Source organism: Prunus avium, chromosome 2, assembly GCF_965620075.1.
Source record: "Prunus avium chromosome 2, drPruAviu1.hap1.1, whole genome shotgun sequence".
NCBI lineage: Eukaryota > Viridiplantae > Streptophyta > Magnoliopsida > Rosales > Rosaceae > Prunus > Prunus avium.
The window spans coordinates 43,692,592-43,711,593 of record NC_142285.1 but is presented as its reverse complement, the minus strand read 5'-3'; the positions used below and the strand labels follow the sequence as shown (position 1 = coordinate 43,711,593).

The following is a 19,002-nucleotide window of genomic DNA, read 5'->3' as shown; positions in this document are numbered from 1 at the left end:
AAAAGAAAAGAAAATAACCTCAAAGAAAATTAAAGATGATATGCACGAATTTCAAACAATCCATTTAATTTAGTAACTCCAGCAATTCAATCTCATTATAAACAACAACAACAACAGCATCAATTGTTTTCAGATCATTCCACCCATATAACCATGACACAAAAACTGCTACGTTGCTGGAGTGCCAATCTCTATATATATGTATAATAAAACATTGGAATAAGAACAAGCATGAAAACTTGAAGGATAAAAGGGTATGGCACGTGATTTTTTCTCATTTCATCATCACAGTTTGCAGTAATTTAGCCAAAAAAGAAGAATGAAAAGAAAAAATCTATATAAAATCTAGAGGGGAAGAAAGGAAAACATCAAACATACGCACTAGCTTCACATTTTCCTCCCTTGCAATTGCTTCCATGTTGTGTACTTACCCAAAAGAGGAAAAAAAATTATTGCATGGTGAAAAGTGACCGAAAGGCCCTCACAATTCTAACTAGAACATCATCTTCTTCTTCGTCGGTCGTAACCGTACGTTGAGGAATATCCAATGATGAATCATTAGTTCCCTTAATCAGACGGCACACTTATCTCCACTATCCGCGACCTCCGCCGGTGCCGGTTTTTTCTCCCTATTCCAGCGGCAAGCATCTCCTCCGGCCGCCAAGGAGTCACCGATGGGTTTAATGACCAAAATGCCCTCCCCCACGGCTGCGCATGTGAGCGTGGCGAGAAACGCAACGAAGGAGACTGCGGCGAAGGCCGGGTGGTCCGGCTTCCAAAAATTGCTCAGCCCCATGAAAATGATCTGCAGCGGCAACGGCACCAGTACCGTGGCGGCCAGGGTGTAAATGCGCATCCTCAGCCCCTTGTTGATCACCAAAGACAGAACCTTCCAGCACGAAAACAAAAACCAGAGCGAGTACGCAGCCCCAAACGCACCGAACATGATGGTGCTCAACAAAGGGTACGCGCAGGACACCATGCTGATCCCCAACTCGCTCTTGCTGACGACATAGCTCCGCACAAAAAAGTCGGGCACGGGGAGGCGGAGCTTCTGAAAGGGGTTGAAGAACAAGAAGATAACTTGGACCAGAGCCATCGGGAGACAGGTGGCGAGGACGAAGGCGATGGCCCAGGAGGCATTGGGGGTCTTTTTCTCGATGGAGGCGTCGACGAGGAAGAGGAGGGTGACCAAGAAGGCGGGCTCGAAAAACCCCAGGGAGAGAGCCACATGGATTTTGCAGAAGTGGGGCTCCTCGAAGGGGGCGAGGGTGGAGAAGAAAGGGTAGAGGTAGGTGCGGCGGAGGGTGGGGATGCGGAGGAGCTCGTTGAGGGACCAGAAGATGACGAAGAGGACGAGGAGGAATCGGACGGTCCAGAGGGAGTTGAAGTGTTGGAGATGGAGGGCGGTGCGGGACTTGAAGCAGAGGTGGAAGATGAAGCAGAGGGACAGGAGGGAGAGGATGATGAGGGCGGAGATAAAGAGCAAGGTGGCAAGGTCGAAGGCGGAGTCTAGGAATGGTATTCTGGGAATGAAGAACATCGAGAGAGCGAGAGCGATTCTTTTTGATTAATTAATTAACTAATTTTTTTTATTTATAAAAAATTAATTAATTAATTAATCAAAGAACTATGTCGATCTCTCTCTGATGATCACGATGATGATCGGCAATATATTTGGTTTGTAGGTACGTCCTCCTTTTGTGTGTATATATCGATATCGAATGTATCGAAGGATGAGATTGTAGGGATATTTTTGTATATCGATATTAAAATATTGCTAGCTAACCACGGCTATGGTAAAAGAGGAGAGGAGGAAGATATGATGAATACTGAGGTTGTACAAAAGTAAGGGCGGCAAAATTGCTGGCGGCCGTGGAGGTGAGAAAGGCGGCGGAAGGTGGTGGGACCGGAGATTATGCATGGAATGGAAATAGTAGTATTGAAATGATGATTTGAGTTATTGTGAATGTTGGAGGAGGAGGGCATTGGATGGAGGGAGGGGTACGTCGGAAAAGGAGTTGGGGAGAGAAGGGTAGAGACTTATTTTCTCTCCCCTATTCCCTACCGGCGGGAAACAGGCTGGTTGGACAGCTGCAACAAAAGGAAGAGCGATGATTTGGGGTTTAGCACTTTAGATAGAAAGACAGAGACGAGAGAGAGAGAGAGAGAGAGACAAGAGAGGAGAAATGTGGTGTAATGAGATGGCTCCTTCCATTTCGGGCTTTTACGGTTAAAATTTAGAAATTAGGGATTTAATTTGCACCTTGTGTAAATTAATGAGTTGTGTTTGTTTTATTTTGGTAAATGATGAGCTGTGTGTATATAGTCTTGTGTTGACGTGATTCTCTTCTATTAATATGTCTATATATATATATATTAAGTGCATTGCATTCGCAAATTGCATGCATGCGTCATGCAGTCAATTTCTCAATTTACTGGCCATGGTTAATTTAAAACAATATTCCATTCCATGTGAGTATTTCAGCACACTAACAAATAAATCTAAATCAACTTCATTTTTATATAATTTTATAATTGAAGGGCCGACCATATATCAACTAGCTGTATGATATATTATTTATTTTAAGAAAATAACAAGAAGTATAAATTTAAGTATTATCATAGGATTTGACACATCACACTAGATATTCTAGGATTTTTGTTTATTTTTGCTGCCCTGATAATTTGTTTTTCTTCTTTTGTGATCTCCAAATCTGCAGTGAAAAAAGACAGTTGATTATGAGCTCATGCCTAATAACTTAATAAGATTTATATGCATATATATATATATATATATATATGTAATAACGTACAGCTAGCAGCTGACGTTGTTGTACATTTACATTTCGATGGGTATAAGGTAGGTTATCGACTATTTTGAGCAATTTTTTTTACTTATAATGGGATATCACTGATTTGCAATTCTCAGCTAATAACATAATGACATGCGGAAAAGTTATCTTACGTGTCATTGTGTTATTGACTGAAAATAACAAAAAATGATATTCCCGTTGCATGAGAGTTTCTCTCTATTTAAAGGGTGATATTATAATCAAGCTGTCAAGATGCTTATTCCAAATATATTTTAAATTCATTAACCTTCCTCAAAGTGGCAAAACAGATGATTGACAAAATTAATAAACTAGCTACTAATTTATATGAGTTAAAAAAAATTGATTTTCTCAATCCCAATCCCCATCCCGTCCACATGCCCGACATCCTATTCCCTATCCCTACCCTAATATAATCGAAACCAAACACCAATGGTTGCCAACTCTTCTCGTGAAATGGTCACTACATTTATTATTGTATTGCATGCTCACACGTAATGGAGAGCAAAGCAACTAAACCTACTGCATTTGGTCGGTTGGTGTGTGCAACGTTGCAGCCGTCCTTAAAAAACAACTTAGCAATTTACCTTTACACAAATGAAAGCAGGAATGAAATTGCTTTTGCTGATCCCAAAATAAGTTCAATTGTTAATTTCTTGTAATCTTGTACATTTGGCTTTGTAAAAAATAAAAATTCTTTTATATATTTGGCGGAATGAATTGGGAGTGATTCTAAATGGGACAAAAAGCATTTCTACGCAGAATCACTTTTCTATGAAGAAGTATATCAGAGGTGCTACAAAAATCAGCAAGCGAGTCCTAAAGTGTTAAGACATGATGCTTCATCGTCTTCACTGCAGGTGGCAATCTGCATAACATTTCCAGAGTGATCGCTTTCTGTTCCATCTAATGAAAATAAAAGTCGTCTTCTTCTTTTTTTGTTCTTTCCCTTGTCTCGCACATTGCACATTGCACATTGCACATTGCACACCTGCAACCCACTACTCTCACCATATAATATATAATATATCAAATGTTTATTTTACTAATCACGTGGCCCTCCCTGTCATTAAACAGTCCTAAGTAGTATATATATATATGACAAAATGAGAATGTGCATGAACACAATATGCATACATGATATATACTTGCTTGATCCAAGGCAAAGCCATATCCCAACTCCCAATAAGTAAATGTTGACATGGAAATTAAAAATGCAAAAACAGGCATTCCCAGAATTGGAGGCAATATAAGCTCATGCCAATCTATCTGTATCTGTAACATAAGGGAGTATGGCTTCGATTCAAACAGATCATAAGAAAAAAAACTACATGGTGCGATCATGCTGTATTCAAGCTGAACCTCAAACCCCTCCCCTCCATATATTACAGACACATGAACACACAAATATATAACATAGATAAGTATATATATATATGTAGAGGATATAGATGGCATTGTCAAGAAAAAAACTGAAACGAAAAGAAAGATTTCGAAAAGACATGAAAGAAAGATGATCCCCCTCTTTTACAAAAGGAAACGGTATCACAATAAAAAAGAATCGACAGAACATATGTCCGCACTGCGAGTGTGGATATATCTTTACGGCAACTCCATCCAAGTCTTTTCCAATAAAAGTCTCAAAACATTGGAGTTAAAAAAATAATATATTGACATCAGTACATTAGTAAAGCTGCTGAAAGGGGATGGAGATCAATATCATACTCATACTGTGATACAGCTCTGCAACTCCACCCCACCCCCACCCCCACTACCACTACCACTACCACCAAGTATAATCTGCTGAAATCATTATTTAATTAACAAACAAGCTAAATTATCTATCTAATTAATCTTAGCGAACCAATTAGCTTAATGTCTTTGAATGGATCGATATTATCCAAGAGATGAAACCCCAAAATTTGTTTGCTCTTAACAAACCCTAGGGAGGTTTGAGAAGAAAACGAAAAGTAATCATGAGCTCTATTATTTATAAATAAAAATTAAAAAAAAGAGCAAGGAGGTTTAACCCTAGATAGCTAACACCAAGGACAATATCAGACAGATTGGAAAACCTAGGGTTGTCAAGAGAAAACTCTACCCAATGATGAACCAAAAAGTAAAAGACCGACAGAAATTCACATCCAAATGTGGGAAACATGAAATTTATAGTGAAAACATGAATCATAAGTCAAAAGCAAATGATTAATGTTTTTTCTTTTCCAGACCCTATACATATACAAGCCCTCATCATTACACCAATCTGCTAATTGATCAACATCTCAAATTCGAAACAGTTTTGGGATTAGTCAAACTCACCTGGAGATCGATGGATCCGCCACACGCAGTAGATCGGAATACCAATATTGGCGAAATTAATCAAGAACACTGCTGTTTTGGCAAATTAGATGGAAGCAGTGAATTGAGGGGAATGAAGCCTGGTCCGAGGACACTAACATACACATAGTCCCTGAGCGTCTGTACGTAGTACGTAGATTCTGATCAAAGATCGGTATGGAATGAAATTTGGAAGGAACCAAGGTTGGTGGCCTCGTGCCAGACAACATTCCCCTCAAAAGGACATGCTTCCTTGACATAAACTCCAATTCATCATCATCATCATCATCTCATCAATCTGCATCTCTGCTCTTGTCCAGGGTTGTTCTTCATCTGTTGTGTTAATCCAAACCAAAGAGGCAAAGGGTAAATAAAGCTATTTCTTGTATGGAATGAAATAGGTTAATTATATTGGGGTTTGTGTGGTACGTTATATAAAAATAAATATATAATCATTTGGTTAACTCACTTTACGAGAAAGAAAAAATGAAGGGCTGCATCGAAAGAGAGAGACGGTGCATGGGTCCGGTAATAGTCGATCGTGTTGGTTTCTGGAACCAGCTGTAGGGTTAGGGTGGGCTGCTTTTGTCGCTCACACTAATGTTTATATAGGCGCACACTTGACACTCACTTACCCTATTATTAATATCTGATTAATTTAACAACAGAGTCAACGTCTACCGTTGGATCTGGATCCTTATTATTTATGACTATCATCTTTGATTTCCTCAGTTATATATTATCTTATTAAAAAGAATAAAGAAAGAGAATTAGTAGTGTAGGGCAGTGCATGGTATATTTTAGTGGATATGTTAGATTGTGAAATCATTGTAGGTAGTCATGATTCACATATAGTGGCCAAATATGTTATTGAATCATAGCATTCTAATTCTTTTAAGGGCTAATTTTGGATTGATGAGGTATCAAAATAATCACTGCTAAATTTGCTGTGAGAGAAAATAGTTTGTAAAATTCATTAAAACCCAATGCCTTCTCAAATTTGATTGACGTATAATCAATAAAGAAAAGCAGTTGCTTTCCCTTATTACTGTCTCCCACAATAATTTTTAATAATAAGTTATTTCCTCATAGGTTACTAAACAGGCTGGGCTTCCTAATTTTTTTTAAAGAAAATAAATTATCACCCAAAATAATCAATGTCAAACGGGCACAAGTCTATCTCTCCAAAAACAAAAAAAATCTGTCTCTCTAGTCTTCTCTCTAGTTGGGCTAACACACCAAAAGCATCAAATGGGACCAAAAACAAATAAGGTAGAAATGATAGTGGGTTGGTCTTATTGTACCCAAATGGGCATTTGATATTGGGCTCATTTATTATTCTTAGATCCATTAGGATAGTACCAGTATATCTTTGCTCTTTCTGGGTTTTGCTAAATTGCAAGTTTCCCTCTGTTCAGTGTTTGCCTTTCAGCAATTTTCTTTTATCAGATTGGAATTTGAAGATATAATAATAATAATCGAAGAAAATAAAAATGGATTAGAGAAGCACACAAGAAGTGACTGTAGAGATATTTTGAGCTTAAGGGACGAGGTAAAACTAAAATGTCAACCTATAGGTGACCAAGGAAGAGTGAATTGTTGATGTTCAAACTTGAAACCATACAACAACGACAGCGACAGCGATTTAATCCCTTCTTCCTAATGATTGGACAACCATACAAGTCACTCCAGATTTTTAGGCACCAAAATTTTGCCTGCTAGTTGTCGTCGGCAGAGGCAGACATTTGGCACGAATCGTTTTCCAAAATGCGTCATTATAAAGCACCTAAACACCAAGCCAAGACCAGCATGAATTTGGTAAGGTTATCCACACACACCACATCAGAGACTTACCCGAACGAAAAGAAGAAATATGGGTAATCATGGTCGTTTAAGACAAACTATTGGGTCGTTTTCACAGGCAGAGTTTTGGAAGGAGAGAATGCTTTAATCTTTATTATGCTTATCTTCTCACACGAAAGGTAATTCAGCCAGCCAAGCCAAGTATCCTGGACAACAAATTTTTTGTCCCAACATGTTCAATACTCAGACGACATGAATGAACCGCTAGTTCGGCCAATATGGAAATTAGGGTTCTTCTGCTTACTTGTTTTATTTGGAAATTTGGAACCAAATTAATGCATAAACTTTCACACACTTTGATTTCAAATTAAAATAAGGGTACCGTGGCGTGCAAGCGTGGCCTAATCCCACAAGCCAGGCAGGCAGGCATCTCTCAACCTCATAGTTTGATTCATGAATGAATGAGCACAGAGAGAGCACGTCGGAATAGGGTTTTAGATGACAGCACAGCACACCAACCATGAATGAAACTGCATAAAAACCAAGTCACCCCAAATCAGTCAAGTAAATGACAACCATATAGTGAACAAGCCCTGAAAAAGATTGGACCTAAAAATTGACCCATCAACTTGTAGTGGATCAAGCTAAACACCAGAGACCAAATTGCAATAAATAAAATATATATATAACACTAGAAACCAAACTGGAGAGTGAGGTCACTTTGTGCAAAGCCCCACTTGCATGATTGGCTTGAAATGAAAAAAGCCTTTGCCTTTTTCCTTTGATTTAACTTGACAATTGAGCATTTCGTTTGTCGATATTAGGCGACGCAAATTGATCCTCATCTTCTGCGTAAGTAGTCATGATGGTTTGTTGTTCATCTAAATTAAAGTAACCTATATCATGACAAAAGTGCGACCATCAATTCTACATATGATGACAAATTTGTTGTATAATACTTGGTACGTATTATTTTTGGTTTTTAATACAGATAGTATGATTACTTTACAAATACCATAATTTGCAAATTAAACGTTACACTCAACTCAGGAGTCAAGAAAGTCGCATGAATTGTCAAAAAGGAGATTGACACCTAAGCTAACTAAGCAGCTAGCTCATCATCAGGTTCAAGTTTCTTCATTTCAAACACTATTTGTTATTTTCGACCCAAGAGAAGCACACAAGCCAAATTGTATGCAAGTCTTTGTCTTTGTTGTAGAGATGGGAAAGAAAGAAGATAAGAGAGGTCCACAAGGCATGGAATGGAGAGTGGCTTACGTTTGCTAACACCATTGGTTAGGATAATCCATCAATCAACACTTCCAATTACCAGAAAGCAACCGCGTGGCTGAGAAGATACTTTCTTCAATCTTCTTAACTATATATTCTACAAGCAACCATTATTTTCAAGATTCTAAAAGCACCATCACCTACAATTAGCATTATCTTATTCTTCCCTCCATTATTATCTATCACAGCAACACACAGAACCAAGATAATATATGGAGAAGACAGAGTGCTCTGAAGCAGAAAACTTTGGTTCTGTGACCACCAGCCTAGAGCCACATGCTACTGCCAAGAGGAAGAAAAACAAGAGCAAAAACCAGAGGAGGTTTAGCGATGAGCAAATCAGGTTGTTAGAGTCCATATTTGAAGCGGACTCAAAGCTCGAGCCAAGGAGGAAGGTGCAGGTTGCAAGAGAGCTTGGGCTGCAGCCTCGCCAGGTTGCCATATGGTTTCAGAACAGAAGAGCTAGATGGAAGTCGAAGCAAATAGAGCAAGACTTCAGAACACTCAGGGCTGATTATGACAACTTAGCATCACGTTTTGAATCTTTAAAGGAGGAGAAGCAGTCCTTGCTTATGCAGGTACTTTTACTTTTAACTTGTATAATAATCTGAAAACGCATTCTAAACTTGTAGCTAGCTAGGCAGTCAAGTTAAACATGTTGTTTGCTTTTGAATAGATGCAGAAGCTAAATGAAGTTGTGGGAAAACCTAGTCAAGGGTTGGAAGGAAACATCATGGCTGATGGCTCGAGACTAGAGGAGGAATTGGAGCCGAGAGGAGTGATACAGTCACACAAGAACAATACAAGCAATGATGTTGGGGGCCATGGAGACGAAATACATGAGCTTCTGACCATGGCTCATGTGGATGCCTCCTCTTTGTCACCTCAAGATTGGCATAGATTTGATCCAAGCATCCTGTTTGATCCGTCACGTTGTACTAGTTCACACTGGTTAAATTTCTGGACTTGAAGATTGGATGTAAATTGTAAATTATTTTGAAGATTTTTCCTCTGATGTATTGAGCATGAGTGAGGTATATATATGGATGGATTCAGCAAAGCTATTGATTAAGGTCAATTAACATCTTCTACTGATTTGGCCAGAAAGATAGAGACATAACTCAAGACAGACAGGCCTCGAGAGCAATTAAAGAACATGACAACAGACAGTTCTTGTTTGGAGAACTTGAGAAGAAGCAAGTTTAAGCCTTGTCCTTGTCCATGCATGGATGTATCTGTTTGTGTGTGTTGCACTTGGAGCAGGACCATGAGCTTGTTGAAATATGACATCAAGCATCAAATTGATCAAGAGTGTGATGCATTATTGCATGAAACAATAAAGCAGATGGAAATTCTTTCCGCACAAACTAATCTGTTCTTCTCACCATGTTTTGAACTGTGGCTTGAAATTGATATCAGGCCACCACTAGAAAATTAATACAAGTTAGAAACAGAGATATGCATCGATTGAAGGTTTTTATTAGTGGGTCTATCCTTTTTGTATTATATGGGATTTCATTCACAATGAAAATATATTAAACAAATTTTTACCCACAAAAAAAAAATCCTTCAATTTGGCGCCAGATGTTAATAAAGGTAACTACCATAACTTGAAAGCAAAACTAGTTTTTCAGCCACACTCAAGCAAGAAGGCCAATATTTTATCATGTGTTTCATATCTAAGCTGCACTGCACACATAAGCCCAGCATAACAAGGAGACAGTAGTTGACAGCCTGAGACAATAAAATATCATATTTTTCATTTATATATCTCTAGTAGGCAGAGTTACAACCATCGGACAGTTTGGCCGAGTGGTCTAAGGCGCCAGATTTAGGCTCTGGTCCGAAAGGGCGTGGGTTCAAATCCCACAGCTGTCAACAGATCAATTATTTTTCTTTTTAATTTTGTTCGTCCACATCTTCTTTTGGCCAAAACTATATCACCGCAGGCAGAGCCTCTACCAACAAGACAGTTTGGCCGAGTGGTCTAAGGCGCCAGATTTAGGCTCTGGTCCGAAAGGGCGTGGGTTCAAATCCCACAGCTGTCATAACAATTATACAATTTTTTTAAAATTTCTATTGCCCCATGTTTATTTTGGGCTTTACTATGCAGGCCCATTATATTGTTCAACCCACTTGCAGCCCATCACTAATTCAATATCCAAATTCCTGACCACATACTCACTGACACGACACACTCTTCTTCCTCAACTGTCTTCCCAAAGTGACACTTACAATTGAGCAAGAAAGAAGATAGACAGGGAAATCAATGGCTTACTTAACCTTAAAAGCTACAGCCTATTTCAGCTCTTCAATCGACTCTTCAAGTGAGACTTACCTCCCTTCTTCACCCTCCAAGCTCCTCAAGCTCCCTCCCTTCTGGCCATGGGAAAAGGTAACAACAATCTTTCTCTCGCTTCTCTCATTCTGCACTCTATTGTCATGTACAATTATATGCATAAAAAAGCATGTTTCAGCGTCATCAGTTATAACTTATATATAGTGAGCAGGTGAAGGTGGGTCCGCTGAGTGTGTCTCCAATGGGGTTTGGCACTTGGGCATGGGGCAACCAACTTCTCTGGGGGTACCAGGAATCAATGGACAATGAACTTCAACAGACTTTCAATCTGGCTGTGGACAATGGCATCAACCTTTTTGACACTGCGGACTCCTATGGCACCGGCAGGTTGAATGGAAAGAGTGAAAAACTACTTGGAAAGTTCATCCGAGAGTATCAAGGTCTGATTTTCTTTTCAAGTTTTTTACTCTTTTTTTCTCGTATAACCCATATGTTGGATAGATGGTGAATGATAAAATGTCTACAAGGAAGGTTGTTTAATTCGTAAAGCTATTAATTAAGATATAAGAACAAAACAGGTTGAGTTTTGCTGCATTGCCCCCGTCACTTGGAGTTTTAAAATGCTGCACAATATGTCCTGTGGTTGATTGATACTAAGTCCAATTTCTCTACAATTACAAGATGGAATTCGATTCAAGCGTAAACCCACTTAATATAGTCGGTAATCTTCGTGTTTGATGCAGAGATAATATGATAATATTTTCTTAATTTGATGATGAACTTGTGCGTGTCTAAGCTGTTAAATAACTATCTCTTCAGGGCAAAAGAGGCTGCAGAAGGACATTGTAATTGCTACCAAGTTTGCAGCCTATCCTTGGCGCCTAACACCGGGGCAGTTTTTGAATGCTTGCAAGTATGCTTTTCTCCTTGTGCTTCTCTCCTCTGCTTCCCCAACTTTACTAGAATGCTGTTGCACCTTCCCCACTTTTAATTAATTGGTTCATCCAAACAGCTCACTAGCTACCTTCAGCTTATTATAATAACAGGCTATGAACAAATATTTCTTTTCCAGTGCCTCGATAGATCGTATGCAGATTGAACAAATTGGAATAGGACAATTACATTGGTCAACTGCAAATTATGCTCCTTTGCAAGAAAAAGCTCTTTGGGATGGGTTGGTTGCAATGCATGACAAGGTAAGCACAAGCCACACAGTATAAAATGATGTAAAATTCCTTTTGGCTTCAAGATTGAGCACAAAATGATCAACTCATAGAGATGGTACCATGTAGGGTTTAGTTCGAGCTGTTGGGGTCAGCAACTACGGACCGAAGCAGCTTGTAAAAATCTACGATTACCTCAAAGCCCGGGGAGTCCCCTTATGCACAGCTCAGGTATGTTGATGATATGAAACTAATCAGGTTCTGTTTTACTGTTAAAAATGGCGCTCAAGCGGAACCAGCACTGCTTTTAGTAGAAAAACTATTGCACATGCTGTGTGCTGAAACTCTTGATCTTATATTTAGCCGATTCTAGGTGCAATTTTCTCTGTTAAGCGTGGGAGAAGATCAGCTGGAGATCAAGAATATATGTGATTCTCTTGGTATCCGCCTGATTGCTTATAGTCCCTTAGGACTTGGAATGCTTACTGGGAAATATACACCCTCTAATCTTCCGCGTGGCCCTCGGTACGTGGTTTCTTCATTTATCCTTTTCCATATGGTAGGTAGACAGAGTGTGAAACCAGTAGACATTGTTTACAGATTAATTGGTGTTTCTGCAGGGCCTTCCTATTCAGGCAAATTCTTCCAGGACTGGACCCTCTATTGAGCGCACTTGAAGAAATTGCTAAAAAAAGGAGCAAAACCATGCCACAAGTAAATTCAATTTTCATTATTACATATTGGCATGCGTCCTACTTATGGCACTAACATAATTTACAGGATTATATGGCCATGAATAGCTAGACAGGCTTTGGGCCTAACGATTTAAGTATGAATAAAAACTGTTGTGTTTGTAGGTTGCTATAAATTGGTGCATTTGCAAAGGGACCATTCCCATACCTGGAGTGAAGACAGTGAAACAAGCAGAAGAAAATTTGGGTGCTTTGGGTTGGCGCCTGCGTTCCCAAGAGTTGCTCCAGTTAGAATATGCGGCACGGGAGTCACCTCAAAAGATGATCCAAAACATTTTCCAAACAAGGTGAATCCGATTGTTATGTTTGTTTCTTGGAGCAGGGAAACCAGAATGATGCTAATCACTAGATCATATTTTACTCTATTGCGTCTTCATTCTTTTTCTCCTCTGAACAGATGAATTTGGACAAGAACAAGCTTTGGCGAGTTGTTGTGTTGAAACTTAAAGCATGGAATACACAGGAAAAATGAAATTGAAAGTGCCCCTAACAAGATCAGAATGTGAAGAATAAGTGGGGAAAGTAAGCAGGAACGAGGCTACTTTTTCGCTTTTGGCGTAAAGAAGCTGGGAAAACGAACATTACTCAACAAATAATCGCAACTGGTCATATTGGCAAACACAGTCGTGGACAAATGAAAAATGGTTTGCTTCTGTATACGGGAGAGAATCCTTAACTTAGCCTTATCCTGTGTGCTAGAATGTACGTTCTTATTACCATTTGCAGTAATCACGGGCGTATCCAAATTATATATGGATTGTGGAAGTACAAATTTCATCATTCCCGTTACAATAATAACACACAAAAATAAAAATATGCGATATGGAAAGGCTCAAGCTTAATGAATGCCATTCTTCAAAGAGGTTCAAACCATGGCGAAATAAAACATAGGAAAATAGAAATCCCAAAACAAGTAAAGTTCGAACATATTAATGTTTCTAAACTTTCTAACAGAAAACTGTTTGAGGCTAAGAGTTTCAAATGAAATAGCCAATGACCTAAATGACCTAGTAAAACACAATATTCTGCTGGCACGATCCACAGTCTACTTGACCTTCTTCTTTGGCCTCAGCTGCATTCATACAGAAAATGACACGAATAAAGAACAAAACTCAAAAATCTGGTATTCAGAAAAGTAACAGGGTCTATCTCCTATAGGAAATACCTGGTTGCTGTGTCCACACTTCTTTTTCCTGCAGTTGACAGCACGCGGATGCAAACGTGCATAGCACCTGTTCACAAGCATCCATACAATAATGTCAAAGAAGTTGTGTGAGTGGAAAAAGTAAGGAATTTAAGTAGGAAACTGATGAAAACCTAGATAAAGAACAACATTTTCAGTAGGCTTATATTCATAAAACAACCAGATGACTTCATTGGAACTCGACAAACAAAAGAAACCAGTGTAAAGCTTAACAGAAAGTTGGGAACTCACTTGCGGCAGATCATCTTATCTTGGTTGTATTTCCTAGCCAATGCCATGAGAGACGGCTCAATAATCCCACCACGGAGCCTCAGAACCAAATGCAAAGTTGATTCTGGAAAGTATTAAAGCAACATAAATTTTCAGACAAACAACAAATAAACAGAAAGCATATATTCTCAAGTATTAACACCACAAACCTGCCTGCAACACAAATAAAGTAGGTACTCACTGGGTCCAAACCCTGCTTTGAGACCTTTGACCAAAGTTGGAATAAATTGACTACGAAAATGCTAAATTTATAATTATCAAAATCATTTCTCATCTATCTGTACTATCAGCAAAGCATAATCCCCATAGTGACGGGATACATAATTCAAAAACTCATTCACATTTTAAAATCAACTTGAACACTTCACAATTATACTAAGTCTTAGCGCTAATCGCATACCCTAACGATATCAATAAAGGAATGAAAAAGTATCAATCCAGATAACATTTTCCTAGAGTTTCTGAGCAACCAAACAGGGGGAAATAAGAAGGTAACCTTTCTGGATATTGTAGTCGGCGAGAGTACGGCCATCCTCGAGCTGCTTCCCGGCAAAAATGAGCCTCTGCTGGTCCGGTGGAATACCTAAAAAAATAAATAAAAAGAAACAAATTAGCCATTAAAAATCATCACCGTTCAATCGTACTACTTTGAATTTGAGCATGTAATTGATGATTGCAAAATGTAGAGAGACTAGAGAACGGGAATGGTTTACCTTCCTTGTCCTGGATCTTGGCCTTGACGTTGTCGATGGTGTCGCTGGACTCCACCTCAAGGGTGATAGTCTTCCCGGTGAGGGTTTTCACAAAGATCTGCATCTTCTCCGACTCTCTGTCTCTCCCTCGACGGCAACAAAACTCTTCTGCTCGTAAGCTTTGTTGTTTATATGCGACACGAAATGCGCATATTAGGGTTTTGCGAGTTTGTAAAACAGAAATGGGCTTTTTAAAATGAAAATGAAGTGGGCCGAAGCCTAAACAGCCTAACAGAAACCCACGCTCGTCCCTTGGGTTTACCGCCCAAGTCAGTTACCGTTGAGACTAAAGACCAAACCAAAAGGCACACTATGATGGGTCATTTTATAGTGAGGTTCTCGTATATGACTTTTAAGTGAGGTTCTATCTTTTAATTGTTATATCAGATTAACTAATTTATCTAACGATTAAAAAATAAGACCTCACTTAAAGACCGTATATAAGTTCCTCATTATAGAATTCTTGCACGATGGATATCGAACCAACTTGCTCTCACTGATCATTGCAAGACAACTTTTGGGTCCAATCGGTCATTTTCATAACCAGTAGCTATAATAAATTGGGTGCGCACTGAGCATGGCCTCCTCCATGTGCGCATCTACCCGTCTTTCTCTCTCATCGTCTCTCCGCACGAATCTCTCATCGCCTCGTACATCTCGCGCGCCGCTGATCTTTCTCCGAGTGTCACCAATATTCCAAGCTCTCTCGTTTAAATCCGTTCGCACGAATTTCAAGAACCCAATTTCTGCATCTGCATCGGCATCAGCATCAGCTAGGATGGCGGGTCAGAATAAGAAGATAGAGAAGTTTGAGACGGAGGAGGAAGTGGCGGTGCGTTTGGCCAAGTACACCGCCGATCTGTCCGCTAAGTTTGTGAAAGAGAGAGGGGCTTTCACTGTCGTTTTATCCGGCGGCTCTCTCATCGACGCGCTCAGGTCCCAAACCTTATTTTTATAGTTGTATTTTATTTACTGTCTTTTTATTATTTATTTATTCTTTGGTGACGCTTTGTTTTTGTTTTTTGTGTGTGGGTATTTTGTTATTTTGTTTGGATTTACAGGAAATTAGCGGAAGCACCGTATAAGGATTCGGTGGAGTGGTCGAAATGGCATGTGTTCTGGGTGGATGAGAGAGTGGTGAAGAGGGATCACGTTGACAGTAACTACAAGCTTGCTCTTGATGGTTTCCTCTGTAAGGTAAATTATATATCGTGTACAGTTCGAACTTTATCTAGAATTTTTATGCTTTCTTCTGAATCGTTGTGTAAAAACACTAGCTTTTGCTATGTTCCATGTAAAAGCCGTAAATTTTATTTTGATGTAAAAGCCGTGAATTTTATTTTGATACTGCTCTTGTTGTTTTTCTTCTCGTGAAATTTGGAAATTTTTGGTCTTGCCTTTGTGTTTATGGGTTGGATAGGAATTATGGTTTCAATAATGAAGAAAAGCAATGGCAGCTTAACTTTGTGTTTATGTTGATGTCTTTCTGTAGATTATACTTTGAGGCTTAGTGTTTTCTATTTTGAAAGGAAAATAATTCTATGTTACTAAAAACTATTTGGATTTGAGGTGACGATTTTGTGATTAAACATGATGTGATGTTAGTGAGTGCACCAGTAAATTGAAACTAATAACTAACTGGTTATGAGCAAAAGAAAGAAACGTACACTTGAGGTTAAGGGTGACTGGAGTAAATGTTTGATGTGTGGCTCTGATCCATGCATATTATTATTTAGGTTTCCTCTACTAATTATTAGGTGGTCTCATGCTTTTCAATTCAACGGTAAGCTGTCTTGTATCAAACTTTAAGTAAGCATGTGGCCATACTTAGTCTTGCAAGGGCCTAAGAGACATACATTAATCATTCATCCACTTAATCTTGCCATGTTTTGGTATTTTGGTAGGTACCAATTCCCCCGGGCCAGGTTTATGGCATTAATGATGCCCTTTCAGCTGAGGCAGCAGCAGATGATTATGAGACCTGTCTTAAACATTTGGTTCAGCGGAATGTGATAGCCACTTCAAAAACTACTGGGTTTCCAAAGTTTGATCTCATGCTTCTGGGTATGGGCCCAGATGGACATCTTGCTTCTCTATTCCCCGGTCATCCTCTTGTCAACGAGAAGAACAAATGGGTCACTTGCATTAAGGACTCACCAAAACCACCTCCAGAGAGGATTACTTTCACCTTTCCAGTGATCAACTCTGCTGCATATAATGCAATGGTAGTGACCGGTGAAGGAAAAGCTAGTGCTGTCTGCACGGCACTTGGAAACAGTCAGCATTCTGAAACTTTGCCTGCTCAGTTGCTTTCAGCTGAGGATGAGTTAACTTGGTTTTTAGACAAGAGTGCAGCTTCAAACCTGTAGGAGGAGAATGTCGTTGGCTCTGTGAGATGTTGCACTTGCATCCTATGTATTTGCATGTGAACTTGGTAATGTGTTCTATGCTTTAGGCAGAAATCACTGTGATTCACTGCTGGCTTTTCATACTAATAATTAGAACTGGTGACCTTCGATGGTCCTCCGTGGTGATAGTAAGAACTGAAATAAGAGGTAGTTTGATGTACTTTTCAGTCCTGGATGCAATTTTATTGTCTTCCTCGCCCTCTTTCTATCTTGTGGTTGGTTGCATTGTAAGGCACAGGTTACACGAGTCAGATTAATTAGATTATCCTGACCGTGCCGTGCTTTGGTTGGATCACTTTGTCTATAGCATTAATAAAGTTATCCCTTGCGTTTGGTTTACATTGTTTTATGATTAGAAGAACCATATTGGGAATCTGCAAATGCACTCAATGTATCTATATCTATCGTCTTCATTACAGGTACCTTATTTTTTAGGACTGACGTGCCAAGATGTGCAACCTTTCTTTTTTCTTGTGGATCTTTTCCGTGCACATGCAAGTTACAGATTCCTTAGCTATGTTCTAAAACCATTATTTTCTGGGTTCAATTACTATTTTCTTTGTAACTTGGGTTATTTTAGGGGCACTGGGAATGGCCCATGACGTTTTTATTCTCAATTTAGAGATCGCCAGTGGTCATTCCAAGACTTAGAACATGAACCACACCCTTAAAAAAGAAAAGAGCTTTTGCCAATGAAAGTGCTTGTGGGTTTTACTTACTTCTTTTAAGCACATGTATAAAATTATAAAACCAATGCCTGACTTGAGCACATGACAAGGAAGGAGCACGAGAGCACCTTCTACTTGCAGACCATCATCCACTTGTTTAAATATGTGCATAGTTTAATCAAGTGCATTGTTCTATGGGTGACATAAGATGAGGCTGTAAACTTTTGTATCTTTCCCATTTCCATCCCAGGAAAACTGACTTGGGTTTCTAAACATGCGTTCAAGTCCTCAAAAATTTCGTCCCCCTCCTCTCTTTCAAGCAATCCATGCAATTGGCCCAAGAAGATAAAGTATATTTTACAAAGAAGAAGCAGATGTTTTTTGCTCATGTTCATGTTAATGGCTAAATGAACCTCATTTTCATGTATGGCTGAGAAGAAATGGTGTCTAAAATAAGTAATCTTGTCTTTGGCTTTGGCTTTGGCTTTGGCTTTGGCGCTGGGATCTACCAAATGCGACAAGCTCATTGATTCTCCAAACCCACTAAGAGCAAACACTATCAAGTATAAACCATCATGATCATAGTACATACACATATATATTTAGTTAAAAGGTGCGTTTTAATGCCGATTACCAAGTGTAGTGTTGTGACGTTAATTAAAAGCGATTATGAAAGTCACTCTCACATAATTGGACTTAGTAGTGGAGAGTAAAATGAATGATGGTGCAAACCATCATGGATAATGAATTACAATATATGAATCAATACCCTAATTAAGTTTTGCCAAGAATGCCAAAGCAATTACTTTTCTGGAATGGCCATCATATTTGATTTCAGATTCTTTAACATGCTTTAAGAATAGCAGATTGATGGAAGGCTCACTGTCACTGCATTTTCATCTCAGCAGGCAGGAGTTTATTGAGACAAGCACTGACCACAGGCGTGTTGTCATTGTCTTATGGCTCACTTTGGGGTCTCGAAATTATGCTCTAGAATCTCTTTAATGATTGTGGTGGGTGATAAAAAAAGAATGTAAAGTGTAGGCCATGCAACATACAAGGGCCCTGCAGAAAAGTTCATCATTTTGCATGTTTTTTGTAACAAAATAACACTAACCAATAATAAATAACTCTAGTAAAAAGAGAGAGAGAGAGGAGAAAAATAGAAAAGTGGGAAGAAGAAAGAAAGAGCATATTCTCCACTAACCATAGTTTTCCCCTT

The 19,002-nt window shown here is 39.0% G+C and overlaps 5 protein-coding genes and 2 non-coding genes across 9 annotated transcripts; 5 read left to right on the top strand and 2 right to left on the bottom strand.

Annotated features, from left to right (window-relative positions):
* Positions 1-166: 166 nt before the first annotated feature.
* On the bottom strand, positions 167-2,209 carry LOC148297081 (uncharacterized). The gene has a single exon (XM_088249393.1). It carries the CDS (start codon positions 1,541-1,543, stop codon positions 572-574), a length of 972 nt encoding a protein of 323 aa, XP_088105519.1. The 5' UTR covers positions 1,544-2,209; the 3' UTR covers positions 167-571.
* A 6,161-nt stretch (positions 2,210-8,370) lies between these two features.
* LOC110749676 (homeobox-leucine zipper protein ATHB-12) lies at positions 8,371-9,747 on the top strand. The gene is made up of 2 exons (XM_021949830.2): positions 8,371-8,842; positions 8,941-9,747. The coding sequence occupies exons 1-2, from the start codon at positions 8,477-8,479 to the stop codon at positions 9,232-9,234; spliced, it is 660 nt and encodes a 219-aa protein (XP_021805522.1). The 5' UTR covers positions 8,371-8,476; the 3' UTR covers positions 9,235-9,747.
* A 315-nt stretch (positions 9,748-10,062) lies between these two features.
* Positions 10,063-10,142, top strand: TRNAL-UAG (transfer RNA leucine (anticodon UAG)). Its single transcript has one exon. It is a non-coding gene; the product is annotated as a tRNA-Leu (tRNA).
* Positions 10,143-10,232: 90 nt separating this feature from the next.
* On the top strand, positions 10,233-10,312 carry TRNAL-UAG (transfer RNA leucine (anticodon UAG)). The gene has a single exon. It is a non-coding gene; the product is annotated as a tRNA-Leu (tRNA).
* Positions 10,313-10,446: 134 nt separating this feature from the next.
* On the top strand, positions 10,447-13,250 carry PLR1 (NAD(P)-linked oxidoreductase superfamily protein). 3 transcript variants are annotated; one of them, XM_021949721.2, is made up of 9 exons: positions 10,448-10,659; positions 10,775-11,003; positions 11,383-11,476; positions 11,636-11,759; positions 11,856-11,957; positions 12,100-12,251; positions 12,347-12,440; positions 12,584-12,765; positions 12,876-13,250. In XM_021949721.2, the coding sequence occupies exons 1-9, from the start codon at positions 10,534-10,536 to the stop codon at positions 12,877-12,879; spliced, it is 1,107 nt and encodes a 368-aa protein (XP_021805413.1). In that variant the 5' UTR covers positions 10,448-10,533; the 3' UTR covers positions 12,880-13,250. The 3 variants fall into 3 exon arrangements, with proteins under 3 accessions (XP_021805412.1, XP_021805413.1, XP_088103886.1); XM_088247760.1 differs by having other exon boundaries at positions 10,520-10,659; positions 10,768-11,003; XM_021949720.2 differs by having other exon boundaries at positions 10,447-10,659; positions 12,584-13,250.
* Positions 13,251-13,301: 51 nt separating this feature from the next.
* Positions 13,302-14,847, bottom strand: LOC110749633 (ubiquitin-ribosomal protein eL40 fusion protein). Its single transcript, XM_088247762.1, has 5 exons — positions 14,666-14,847; positions 14,449-14,535; positions 13,914-14,016; positions 13,644-13,710; positions 13,302-13,550 (listed from the first exon to the last, which is right to left on the bottom strand). Exons 1-5 carry the CDS (start codon positions 14,766-14,768, stop codon positions 13,524-13,526), a joined length of 387 nt encoding a protein of 128 aa, XP_088103888.1. The 5' UTR covers positions 14,769-14,847; the 3' UTR covers positions 13,302-13,523.
* Positions 14,848-15,182: 335 nt separating this feature from the next.
* On the top strand, positions 15,183-17,451 carry LOC110749634 (putative 6-phosphogluconolactonase 4, chloroplastic). The gene is made up of 3 exons (XM_088247761.1): positions 15,183-15,640; positions 15,766-15,901; positions 16,609-17,451. Exons 1-3 carry the CDS (start codon positions 15,282-15,284, stop codon positions 17,071-17,073), a joined length of 960 nt encoding a protein of 319 aa, XP_088103887.1. The 5' UTR covers positions 15,183-15,281; the 3' UTR covers positions 17,074-17,451.
* The last annotated feature ends 1,551 nt before the right edge of the window (positions 17,452-19,002 follow it).

Coding starts and splice junctions, on each gene's coding strand:
- LOC148297081 (XM_088249393.1), bottom strand. CDS start 1,543: ATGTTCTTCATTCCCAGAATACCATTCCTAGACTCCGCCTTCGACCTT.
- LOC110749676 (XM_021949830.2), top strand. CDS start 8,477: ATGGAGAAGACAGAGTGCTCTGAAGCAGAAAACTTTGGTTCTGTGACC. Junction 8,843..8,940: donor AGCAGTCCTTGCTTATGCAG/GTACTTTTACTT, acceptor GCTTTTGAATAG/ATGCAGAAGCTAAATGAAGT.
- PLR1 (XM_021949720.2), top strand. CDS start 10,534: ATGGCTTACTTAACCTTAAAAGCTACAGCCTATTTCAGCTCTTCAATC. Junction 10,660..10,774: donor CCTTCTGGCCATGGGAAAAG/GTAACAACAATC, acceptor TATAGTGAGCAG/GTGAAGGTGGGTCCGCTGAG. Junction 11,760..11,855: donor TGGTTGCAATGCATGACAAG/GTAAGCACAAGC, acceptor GGTACCATGTAG/GGTTTAGTTCGAGCTGTTGG.
- LOC110749633 (XM_088247762.1), bottom strand. CDS start 14,768: ATGCAGATCTTTGTGAAAACCCTCACCGGGAAGACTATCACCCTTGAG. Junction 14,536..14,665: donor CAAGATCCAGGACAAGGAAG/GTAAACCATTCC, acceptor TTATTTTTTTAG/GTATTCCACCGGACCAGCAG. Junction 13,551..13,643: donor AGTGTGGACACAGCAACCAG/GTATTTCCTATA, acceptor GTATGAATGCAG/CTGAGGCCAAAGAAGAAGGT.
- LOC110749634 (XM_088247761.1), top strand. CDS start 15,282: ATGGCCTCCTCCATGTGCGCATCTACCCGTCTTTCTCTCTCATCGTCT. Junction 15,641..15,765: donor TCTCTCATCGACGCGCTCAG/GTCCCAAACCTT, acceptor TTGGATTTACAG/GAAATTAGCGGAAGCACCGT. Junction 15,902..16,608: donor TTGATGGTTTCCTCTGTAAG/GTAAATTATATA, acceptor GTATTTTGGTAG/GTACCAATTCCCCCGGGCCA.